General features: G+C 39.4%; 1 protein-coding gene across 1 annotated transcript; it reads right to left on the bottom strand.

The window, feature by feature from the left end:
* Positions 1-1,454: 1,454 nt before the first annotated feature.
* On the bottom strand, positions 1,455-8,771 carry LOC132428994 (interstitial collagenase). Its single transcript, XM_060017200.1, has 10 exons — positions 8,699-8,771; positions 8,007-8,251; positions 7,765-7,913; positions 7,398-7,523; positions 6,514-6,669; positions 6,262-6,379; positions 4,032-4,165; positions 2,379-2,541; positions 1,746-1,849; positions 1,455-1,564 (listed from the first exon to the last, which is right to left on the bottom strand). The coding sequence occupies exons 2-10, from the start codon at positions 8,156-8,158 to the stop codon at positions 1,455-1,457; spliced, it is 1,212 nt and encodes a 403-aa protein (XP_059873183.1). The 5' UTR covers positions 8,159-8,251; positions 8,699-8,771.
* Between the last annotated feature and the right edge of the window lie 3,739 nt (positions 8,772-12,510).

Genomic DNA, 12,510 nt, shown 5'->3' with positions numbered 1-12,510 from the left:
CCACAAAAAAGGCTTACTGGTTTGACTCAGTATTTGAAATGAATATAATATCCTACACATCAATGGCCAGATGTTGGATCCTATAAATTGGTAATTTGAAAGGAAGACTTTTTTGAGAGCCCTCATCATAAACACCTGTCATATCAGTACTTATGGGGGGATCAGATTGACAGCAGTGTCATCCCTGCATCTGGTGGTAGTAGGACATCCTTATCTCCAGAGATAGGGATGTAGGACTGAATATACAAACCTTGTTACTGTTTTAGTTTACTACCCCAAGCCCAAACTCTCTTTAGGTTCTTCACCAATTAACTTTCTTCCTCTTCTCAGTTCCTCACAAATTTATTGTTTCTTTATCTAAAAAGTATAAAAGCTGCCTGCTTTAGCCAATCCTTAGGTCTCATTTCTATGATACCTCCATGTGCATGAATTAAATTAACTTTCTTTTTCTTCTGTTAATCTGTCTTGTGTCAACTTTATTATTAGTTCAGCCACAAGAGCTCAAAACGGGTAAGGGAGATATTTCCCCCTCCCTGACACTGGTAATGTTTTGTTTACTGAGTGAGAATTACGTGGGGTTGTTAATTTTGTGATAACTCATTGACATGAACATTTATGATATGTGCACTTTTCTGCATTTATGTTATACTTTAATATAAAAATGTTTAATGGAGAGAGAGATTTGTCCAAAGTGAAGGTTACACTGCTGTCCAAATTCTTGAGTTGAGAACTGCCTGCCTCAGAATCATGAATAACTCAAAAAATATTCTCAAGACTCTCTGTGTATTTGGAAAGTCTGCAAACACTCTGAGCACTCTCTGAGCTACTCAGAAAACTCATAGGGCTTGGAAGCTACCCACAGGACTCCTACCTCCATTAACATCCTCCCAAATTAGGCGTGATAAACTAGATAATGTTTGTCTGGAAAAACTGGGTTACACAGCTTTAACAAAATCTAAAATCTTAGTGGCTTAACACAATGAAAGTTTATTTCTTAAGCAAAATCTACTGAGGTTTAAGGTAACTGTTCAGAGTGTTGGCCCAGGAATTCAGGCTTCTTCAACCTTGTGGAAATTCTCTCAAGATGTGCTTTTACAATCATCACAGCGCTGGAGAAGTTTGCACCAGCAATCCAATGATTCCATCTGGAAGTGATATTGGTCACTTCTGGGCACAATCCACTGGCCAGGACTATCCAAATGTGACTGCCTATTCCTTCCTTCCACATCTGCAGAGAATTGAACTGTGGAGCCATGAATTTGACCTTATTTGTGGAACTAAATTATAGCAGTACATAAAACATTACATTCTAAGTCATAAAAATTATGCAGAATGGGGTATAAATAAGATTATACTTCATAACTCTGTATTTTATTTAAATATATGTCTCTTCAGGAAAGCACCTTCCTTGGACTCCTGAAATATATTTTTCTGTTTAACTTTTTAACAGGTGGTCAATTTTTTCTGCAGTTGAACCAGCTATTAGCTTTTTGGAGAGTCAAAATTCTCTTAGTTTTGGTATCAAATTTGTATTGCCTTGTTCCATGGAAGAAATAGAAAAATCCTAGAAATAAAACAAAAGAGACTTATTACCTTATACAAGTGATTTCTAGGTTTAACTTTAATTCTTCAAAAATCCAAGTCATTTGTGAGAATAAATATTTTTGGTATTTTCTGTTCCAAATAACAATACTGATGCTATTCCATGGCAACAAAATAGAGGAAATATGTATATATTCACCTACCGTCTTTCTGGAAAACAGCATCAACTTTGCTGCCAATTCCAGGAAAATCTTCTGCTATCATTTTGGGATAACCTGCATCCATGGATTGTTTATATTCATCATACCTGGTAAAAAAATAATTAGAAGTGTCAGAACTATTTGTTAAATGTGTAGCCTTCACAAAACCATTACAGGGAATTCACCAGCAAGAATGTAATAAGACCTTTTAATTCCATAGGTCATGTGTAAAAATAGGAGGTGGGACGATGTGAGGTAGGATGTTGGGTGGTCTAGAAGATTTATAAGTTCCCTCTGAACTCCAACATCTAATTCTACTTCTCCAGTAGGTGCTATTAATGTCAAATGCAGTGAAAGATAAGTTCCTGTTGGCTACAGCAGCCTTATGAAGATGAATGCCCTCCTTTTCACATCTTCGTTTTCAAATTCAGGTCCACATTCTCCCTGGATCTCTGGGACAGGAATTACGTGATGATTATTGGTCAACCAACTTGGAAGCTGGACAAGCTACAGCCATTCCCAGAAAAGGCAGCTAGCCAAGGCACTATGAGACTCATTTTTATATGTTTCAATTTAGTAACTTCTCTCTATGTAGAAAGAATAGATACCCTACCATTTTCTGTACCCAGTCTTTACCTCCAGCATTTGTTAGCAACAAAGAAGTACGTTTTCCCAGTATCTTCATCAGAAACAGCAGCGTCGATGTTCTTCACAGTCCTAGGGAAACCAAAGGATCTGTAGATGTACTTGGGGTATCCGTATAACACATCTTGCCCCTTGACAGCCCAGTACTTATTACCTGCAAATCAAGGAACAGGATGAAAACACTTGCCCAGGGCACCAGTAGACAGTAAGTGGATTTCCAGCTAAATGCTTAGTCTCGTGTGCTAGAGGAGTATCCTGACTGCACATTAGAATCATCTAGGGAGATTTATTTTTTTTTAAATACCGTTGTTGGTATCCTACCCCATACCAATTAAATCAGTATTTTTCTTTAATTTCCTAGACACGTCTAACCTGTAGCAAGCTTTGAGAATGACTGGTTTGTGGAGTTGGGGGCTTCCTTCCAAAGCCAGATGTTCAAATGACTACAGAGTTCATCGTGCCACCTCAGTGATAGAAACCTCACTTCTCCAGGTTGCCCATGGGTTGTGGAAGTTCACACCAAGGGTATCCTAAAGGCCAGAGTGTTGTAATGACTCACAATCTGTAATGACTAGCAACCCAGGGTAGAAATCATTGCACCTGACTACAGTTCCAAGTACTTGAATTTAGGCTGTGTCCAGATTCTGCATATTTAGACTTAGTAAACTCCATGGCATATAAAACTGGTCTTACGTCTTGTAGCCAGGCTTGTACTTTTCGCTCAAGTATCCTCATTTATCTCTCAGGAAAAACCAGTCTGAAACTTTGTGTATCTAAAATCTCATTTAATTTCATTATATAAGGGCTAGAAAGCCCGTTTCAAAGTTTTTTGCCCATCTGAACTGTATTGAGTTCTTTGCCTTGAGTGTGTGACTGGGTCAGGTGTCTTAATGTTTGTCTGCACTATGCCAAACATACATTTGGAGAAATACTGATGTTTGGCATAGTGTCTTCAAAGTCAGGAGCTGATCACTGGAGCATGTTTCATTCTGATAGAATCAAAGAAGTTTACCCCATTCTATTCATGGTAGTTCAGGACTTCTCACACTTTAATGTACGTACGAATTGCCTGGCAATCTTGTTAAACTTCGAGAAGGTCTGGAATAGGATCTGACAATATGGATGAACTTTGTCAGTATTATGGTTAAGTGAGATTCTGAATTTCTAACAGATCCCAGGACAGTGTCAGTGCTGCTGGTCTGAAGACCATACTCTGACATCAAGGATGCAGCACCCCCATCTGGCTGCCCTGTGGGGTCTCCTCTCTCAGGAGAGTTATTAGTATAAAATAGGCTCTAGGAAACCATCCAACTCAAATGTTTCTGTTCCATCTTCTCAGTTTTACTCCTGAGCACCCCAAGAATGTGGAGAGGGTTTAAAATACATAAACAGTTTGCACAGAAAACAGCTACATAAGTCCACATTCACGAGCAGGCCATAAAACATGTATCTCCAGTCATATGCTATTCACTTAAATTTATTCAGACGTGCACCATGCAATTCTTAACTAAAGTGATAGACTCCCATTGATTTGCTAGATTTTCCTAAGTCTATGGAAATAAAGTAGCTAGTAGTCTCATATATCAGCCCAAAAGCAGAAGAAACTTTAATGCATAAAAACTGAAAGATAATTGGAAACATTACCTTTGAAAAACCGAACTTCATCTCTATCGGCAACCTCATAAGCAGCCTGAAGTCCATTTGGCAGACGGGGCCAGAAAACAGAAATGAAATTGAGCTCAGCTTCTGGGTAGAAGGGATTTGTGCGCATGTAGAACCTGATTTGAAAGAAGGAAAAATGTTTTTATCTAATCCATAGCAAGCTCTGGCTGTCATTCAGGTCCTTCTATTGCTGGCACTAGTAGTGTGCTCATAAATGTTTAACATCTGGCTCTCCACGATGGGGCTGGGGAGGAGTCCTGGTTTGTAGCATTTGCTTATTTTCATGGTGGAAATATTACAACCACTGCAAATCAAGAGATTTGCGGTGGTGCACCACTGTATAGTGTTTCCACTCTACGGATACATCAGGCATAAACTGCCTCAGGAACATAAATAAATAGTAAAATGCAGCAAAACAATTACAAAGGGATGAATTCTGATTACTTTTATTACCTTTGGTTTAAATACAATTGTAAGTTGTATAATTTAACTCTAAAGTTAATAATTTAACTTTTAATAATGCTGTTTAACAACCAGCTTGCAAAATTCTCGAAATGTAACAATCATCTTTGGCAAGCACACCAGGGCCTAGGACACAGCGCTAACATCCTACATTTAGTGCACACTTTACCTACATCATGCCCTACCTCACAAATATCCTACAAGAGAACATTGCTTTCATCTCACAGATTAGCAATTGAGGTCAGGGAGGGGAAGGGAGGTGTCCAAGGCCATGCAACTGTTAAGAGGCAAAGGTTAACTTTAAACTCAGATCTAGCAGCTACTCCCTTTGTCTTCCTTTGGTTGGTGGTTTACAAAGTTGACTGGGGTAACGACAAAGCATAGACTGTCACATGGGCCGACAGAAGAGTTTTCCCAATTCCAGGCCACAGGGAAGACTCTGGCCTTGGAAGTCAAATCTGACTTCTCGATCCAGTCCTGCCTCTGCCTGGCTGTGAGACCCTGGGCAAGTCAGTTACTATTACTGTTTCTAGACTTAACCTTCTGTGGCTTCATGACCTGGTGACATTTAAATGATCTCAGTGTCCTTTCAGTTCTTGCAAATCCTAGACTTTTTCCTGTTCTTTGGAGTCATCCTTCAAATACTTGCTTTGATAAGCACATCCTGCTATATTGACAGCTTTCCTTTAAAACCAAGTCTTTCCTAGCACTCCCCAGCACTGAGCCACACCCTGTATGGTTTATATCCATCCTTATCTTTTATACTCAGAAATAGTAAAGCACAGGATGGGAAGCATTAGGAGCCAATACACTGCTTTCTGGGGTAGATATGATCACAAAGTGGTAAAACAGTTCCAGTGACACTCCAAGAAGAGAGGTGAGGAGAAGGGAGCCTTTTAGAGCATCCTTACTTTCTATGTGCGGCAGACTGTATTATTCAGAAAATGACTGTATTATTATTTTGCCTTGTCCTTTAGGAATCAGAACTGTATGCAGAGCAGGCCTATTCCTTGTGTGTGAGGGGACCTTAGCCTTCCTGAGGCCACACACTGCTGAGGGAGTTCTAGGATCCTCCTCTGAGGAGGGAAGCACATTGTGACTGCCCATATCCCCTGACCCTCAACAGACAGGGTCCTCATGAATTCTCGGGGATTCTCCCTGCAATGGCTCCTATCTTTCTTTGCCCCCTCCCAGGGTAAAGGGGTGGAGACAGAGTCCTATTATGACCACAGGCTTTGGAAGGGCTGTCTTTTCCAGGATGATACTTAAAAGGGGTCTACACAATCCTTCTCAGCATGATGGTGCTATGAAAAGGACTGATTTCTCCTAATAAAATACTGACATACTTATCATTCTAAAGAGTGACAAAAATGAGAAGAGGCCTGGAGTAGAGGTCAGAAGACCAATTACCGCTTTGTTGCCAAGAAACTCTGTGCCCTGAAGGATCTCTTTCCTTCTCTCTGCTTTACTTTACTGATCTGTAGAATGGAATTATATTTACTGATTTTCTACTTCAATGGTAATTTTTATGAGAATCAAATGACAAAATACATGCTGGGGAAAAGGTTGTTATAAGTTCATTATGTTGTGCAAGAGCAAGCAATTGTTTACACTCAACTATAATTATAATAATGTATGTAAACAAATGTAAGATAAACAATGTGTGAAGCATAGTAGTGGCCCATATGTACCCATAGCAGTGAGTCCTGTTATTACACATACATAACACAAAGAAGAACTGATGTCTTACCTGTCTTTAAAGAACATCAATTCTCCCCGGATTGTAGTTATAGCATCAAAAGTTAGCTTACTATCACACACTTGTGGGGTTTGCGGGCCAATTGGCTGAGTGGGATTTTGGGAAGGTCCTAAAGGAACAAGAGATCTGGAGTTAGTTCCACCTGGCTTTGGAAAACTACATAACCAATGAAAGCTTCTTAAAGGATAAAGCCAATGGCTGTTCTAATGACCCCTTGTCTATAATGTTTTTCTTTATACTCACCATAGATGGCCTGGATCCCACTGATGTCATCCTGAGATAGCTGAACATCACCACTGAAGATGTAGTTGGGGTACATCAAAGCCCCAATGTCAGTAGAATGAGCAATTCCAAGGGAATGGCCCAACTCATGAGCTGCCACACGATACAAGTTATAATCTAAAATGGATAATAAACCCATTTGCAATTATTTGAAATATTTTCAGTTTTGAGACATTTAATTAAGAAGTAATCTATAACTCTAAAGGATTAATGTTCTTATTTTCTCAATAGCTTTTTGAAATGTATAAAATAATTTTCTGAAGGTAAGAAGAATGCATTTATTAATAGTGAAGAGACCAGTTAAAGCCTAAACTCTATGATTACAATTAAAAAGCAAATTCAGCCAACCAAGAGTCTAGCACAGATTAGTCAGTCTTGTCAGTGGCTAGATGGCACATATTATTTCACAGAGAAGAAATAGTCTTCTATTAACACATTTTTTTTCCTATTTACAGATTGATACATGTTTAATGCTGGAAATTTTGGAAAATATATACAACCTCTCTTCTCTTGATTTCCACATATCTTACTAACATTATTACACTTTGGTGTCTTCTTCCAATAAAAAAGATTCTATGTAGATGCCCACAAGGAAAACATTAAGATTTTCAACATTTACTTACTAGAAATTTCAGAGTAGCCTATTTGTAGCCAATAAGATGTTCTTACTAACAGAAATAATTCTTCTCTTACATTTTCTAAATGCACCATTAATTTTCTAAGTGGTAGCAGAAAAATGCATACTTTTTTAATGCATTCTTTCAGTTAAGTCAACCAATATTACAATGAACCAAGAAAGTGGGTGGGGGGAGAAGGGTTGAGAGAGGCAAGATGAGCTGACTTACCTCTGAAATTGTTGGTCCACCTTTCATCTTCATCAAAATGGATATCCCCTCCGATATGTGGGCCTGGTTGAAAAGCATGAGCGAGGTTTCCACCCGATCCATCAAAGGGAGAATTGTCACGATGATCTGCAAGAAACAAAATTCAACAAAAGTTCCTCTTGGTTCTTACTTAGGCTAACCCAGGAGAGTAAGCATTAGCTTTGCTAAGAGGCCAACAGATTTGCAGCAAATGCAATATAGTTTTCATTCTTAAGTCCATAAAATAAACACTTTTCTCAAACAAGGAGATCTAGTTGCAAAGCTGAAGAGATTCAAAGGCAGGGGGAAGTTAAGGTGAGAATACTTTCATGCTACAAGAAGAGCTTACCTCCCCTGACAAAGGATATCATTATGTCTGCTTGACCCTCAGAGACCTTGGTGAAGCTCAAGGGTGACACACTGCTCCAGAGTTGAAAGGCTTTCTCAATGGCATGGTCCACAGCTGCTCTTGACAGATCTGGTGTGTAGTTTTCAATCCTTCAAATGAAATAAAATACAGATACATCGGATTTCATTTCTGATGGCTCTGATGGGAAATAGCATTCCCACTCTGGTGCTCAGTCTAATTACCTGTAGGTCAGGTGTGTGTCCTCCCACCGCGGGTTCCCCTGAGTAAGAACAAACTGAGCCATGTCAGGCACCCCACATCTGGGCTGCTTCATCACATTCAGGGTTTCAGCATCTGGTTTCCCCGTCACCTTCAGCCCAAAGAACTTTTGCATTTGCTTTAGTTTTTCAACTACTGGGTCATTGTTTCTCTGTCTTTCAACTTGCTTCGCATCACTCTTCAGGTTGTAGTAGTTTTCCAGGTATTTCTGATGAAAGATAAAATTATTGAAACACTGGATGGGAAATCTTTCTAATTTTTCTAAATATTGACAGTATAAAGTTATAGCTGAAACACAGAACTACTTTTAAAATTGTGTTTAGATTTCATGGTCCTTATTATTCTTATTATTGGTGGAAACTGTAATTTTGGAGTAGAAATTTCCCTACCATTAGTTATTATGAAGTCAGAATTATAATTTGTAGAGACAAATTTGCATATTGTTCTTTTAGTTCCCTATCATTTCTAACTGGAAAAGGAGAGTCTATGCATGGATAGATACATTTTTGGGGATAGTGCCCTTTCTGACAAAAATTTATCTTTGTAGGGCATCCAACCTTAAATAAACTCTATTATACTGCTGTTACACTGTTATACTGTGGGAAAATGTAAATAAAGGCTTTTGCATTTGGGGCATATGAAATTCAGCATTTACCTGCACTGTCTCCACATCTTGCTCTTGTGTTTCTGAAGTCGCTGCTGGGAAGCTGTGAGACCCCACGCCCCAGAGAAGCAGCAGCAGCAGCAAAGGCAGTCTGGGCATGCTGGCCTCTGTCTTCCTTCTCAGCTTAAGGAATCTGATGGCTCCCACCTCTCTGCTGCTCCAATGTCTCAACTAGGAAGTTCCGTCTATATATATAGGGTTCTGGCACTTCCAGAAAGCCAGAGGCTGTCTGACTCACATTTCATAACATCCTCTTGATTATCAGTGAATAATCTGAGCAATCATCACAAATGGTGACTCCAAGCAGATTATTTGAGATTGTTCGGTGTTGCAAGCTTATGATTAACATTAAACAGAACATGGGGAAAGGAGACACATCCAAAATGTAAACAGTTGTTTTCTTCAATTCATTTCTATCCTGTTTGAGAAAGACGTTATTATATCTGCAGATCACAGAGTACTCCACAGACTTTTTAAAAAATAGACTTTGGTACTTGATCCTGCTGGTCATAAAGTGCTCTGGGTTATACACACAACTTTCTCCCCAAGCAGAGGACAGAATTGCTGACATCCATGCCCTATGGCTGTTCATCACCTGTACTGACAGGTATTCATTTGGGGGTGGCTCTCCCAGGTTCAGTGGGGTTCCCTTCTACCTTTGCTAAGCTGCCTTGTACACTATTTTCTTAACACCATAGTTTCCCTTAATTTTCATTCAGGCCCAAGATTTGAGAACCTTGGCTTAGAAGGTCCCCGTCCACAGGTGGGGTATGAGGTAACTCCCCACCCTGTGTAGACACTGCCCAGCGGCATCATGGGACAAATAGGATCCTTCCCTGAAACCTGTCAGAATGTAGCAGGTGAGCCAGGGGCTAGCAAAAGACCAAGTATGAGTCTGAGGTCTTATTTTTAATCTTCCCCTCAATGTGAGCACATCTCTGCTCCCTGGGGCTAGGCAGCAATTATTTATTCTTTCATGTATGCATTCATTCATGTATTTATGCATTCATCTATTTCAAAGATCTTATTTAGCATCTTCTGTGCACCAATTATGATGGAATGGGGTTAATTAATAAAGAAACATCTTATGGAACACCTTAAGATGGCTTTAACAGAAGTCTGTATGAAGTTGCACAGATCAGTTTTACTGGAAAGTACTGGGATACGAGAGACTCTGGACCTGGTCTAGCCCTAGTTTTCTGACTTTCATTAATCCTTCTACCTCTGTCATGATTTTTGCCAAATCTTAGTGCCACCTCTAATATCATTTTTGTGTTTTTCTTTAAATTTACTCTAAAAGTTTTGCCTCATTATAAGCTATCATATCCATAAAATCATAGCTTAGTGGGTCATTATTTTTGTCTGCATATTAAAATAAATACATGGCTATGTAATGAAAAATGTATATTCATTCTTCAGGATCCACATTAAAGTGTCTTGGGGCCACCAGTGGTATCTGTTCCACTCTTGGTAAGGCAAGCTGGTCTAAATCTGTAGCTTCCTTTACCCATGCCCCACCCTCCTTCAAAGAAAGAGTTTAAATGTGACATAAAGTTGAGAATCACTTGCCTGTGTTCTTCCACATTAGCACCTGATGGTGTCACCCACCTTCCCCATCATGTCAGGTTTGATTTCTCAGGACTTTTCTCACGTTACCAATTTCTGTTTTCCTCGAGACACTAAGAAATGCATCTTATGCATAAATCTTTCTTCAGTAGTGGTTGAATTGACGTGAAAGAGCTTATTTCCTCTTTAATCTTTAACCACAGGTTCCTCATCTGAGTGGATTAACATGTGAGTTCATGGAGGTGAGAGGAATTGGAAGAAGCTCTCATGAAGATGAAACCTTCTCTTTCTCACAGGCATTAGATGGAGGGTGGGGACCAAAGAACACTGGCAATTAAAGACACTCCAGCACAGGCAAGGTATATACTGAAAGGAACTCCTTACATTAGAGGTTGAACACAGATTGTGTATTCAGTCAAAGGGTGGTTGACACACTTTGTTAGGGAATCTGGTCAATGTGACGTTGCCCCCAACTCCACTGGGGTCTGGAGAACAAGGGTCACTAGGTTAACGCAAGAGAACAACATTGTGACCATCTGGGATGGGGCCAGAAATTACATAAGCATCACCCTGGAAGAGTCTCATAAACTGTTCAGTCTGGCAGGAGTCTATATCTTATGGTCTAGAAGTTTTCAAACCTTGTAAACTACTGTATCCTTTAAACAAAATCTCTTTTGGAAGACCAATTTGTAAACCAGATGATAGGAGAAGTGCTCTAATGAAAGGGGAAATGGGCTGCGAGACCCATCTATATCACTCCCAGTTTGCCCCCATCCCCCTTTCTTTAGCAAAGTCCTCAATTTCTAAGGAACAATGAGGGTTCAGTGCAGTGAATCTCAAAAACCATGGACCTAGTCCAGGACCTTGATTTTCCAGTTGAAACTAAAGGACAGAGTAGTTGCCTACAGATCTGGGATCACACCTCTGCAGGGATGGGAGGATAAGGGTGGGGGAAAAGAGGAGACAGAGCCTGGACTAACACCTTTTTCTCATGGTCTGAGTCCAGAGCTCTCGACTTAAATGCTCTAAGTCTTTTGTTACAACTTCAGATATGCTGACATGGATTGGAAACTGGATACCTAAAATAGCTTTTTGTTAAATTTCTTCCTAAAATAACAAAGAATTTTAAGTTAAGTTTTGTTTAAAGCCTCAAAGATTCACATGGTCCTAAATCTTGAAATTTCAAGTTAGGTATTTATACCAGAACACGTTAACTCCCAGGCTCGTGCTTGTGAGTGATCTATTTGAGAGTGAAAAAGAAAACACAAAAATCTAGAACAAAAAGCTGGTGATTCAATCCTACCAAAATCCTAGTAATGCTTGCACTGAGTATAGTTTCCAAGAAACTCAAAACGTGTTAAAATTGTATTGCTCTTCACATCTGAATGTTTTTTTCTCTGGGAGCTTCTTCTTTCCCCATAATCCCCTTTTGGATGTACTTCTGTGGAAATTATCCTGCTACCCTTTTCCCTCTGGGAGAATGACAGGTTTAAGAGGGCTCTCAGAAGTATGGAGTGTCAACTGACTCCTATTTCCAAACAGGCAAATTATTTCCATGCTGGCTGCTTTGTGGAAAGACTCAAATGTGTTTGTATTTTTCCATATTAAATTCAATCTTGGAATTTCAATTTTGCTTCATATTTTTTATGCTTGGAAATTCAACCCTTTTTAACTTTTTATTTTATGTTGGAATATAGTTCATTAACAGTGTTGTGTTAGTTTCAGGTGTACAGCAAAGTGATTCAGTTTTTAATTTTATAATTCAATTTGATTGTCAGATATTTTTTCTTTCTTTTCTTTTTACTTTTTTTCTTTTTTTTTGGTCCTACAGGTCTTGAAATGGCCTTTAGCCAGAAGCTTTAAATATTTAATGCTGCTTTGTTTTCGGAGTAACATGAGGGAAAGATCTATCCAACCCAATATATTTTCCCTACATATGGCCACATGGTGGCTTTTTGGATAACCACTGTGTGCCAGATGCTTAACAGACACTTTGCGCCTTTGGTTACTTCAGTCCTCGTGGTTACCCTCCAGGTAAAAATGATGGACACAGCAGCACTAAGTCATTTACTGACATGTGTCTGTGGAACTCCAGTCCACCTCCTAGCAGTCTTCATGGTGCTCTTGTGAGGAGACATGACACACACACTCTGGATATAGAAACTTTGCCTCCCTAACAGAGATAATGTTGTGAGATGCTAGGTTGTCTAATGTCATGTCATGTCTACAATAATGTC

This window comes from Delphinus delphis, chromosome 8 (genome assembly GCF_949987515.2).
Source record: "Delphinus delphis chromosome 8, mDelDel1.2, whole genome shotgun sequence".
In the NCBI taxonomy this organism is placed as follows: Eukaryota; Metazoa; Chordata; class Mammalia; order Artiodactyla; family Delphinidae; genus Delphinus; species Delphinus delphis.
Note: the sequence above shows the minus strand (reverse complement) of the source record. Positions and strands in the feature narration are given on the sequence as shown.

Excerpts from the sequence above, each read along its gene's own strand:
- LOC132428994 (XM_060017200.1), bottom strand. The coding sequence starts at position 8,158 with ATGCAAAAGTTCTTTGGGCTGAAGGTGACGGGGAAACCAGATGCTGAA. Across the intron at positions 6,380-6,513 it reads TGGGATCCAGGCCATCTATG|GACCTTCCCAAAATCCCACT; the intron begins GTGAGTATAAAG and ends TTGTTCCTTTAG. Across the intron at positions 4,166-6,261 it reads TTGATGTTCTTTAAAGACAG|GTTCTACATGCGCACAAATC; the intron begins GTAAGACATCAG and ends CTTTCAAATCAG.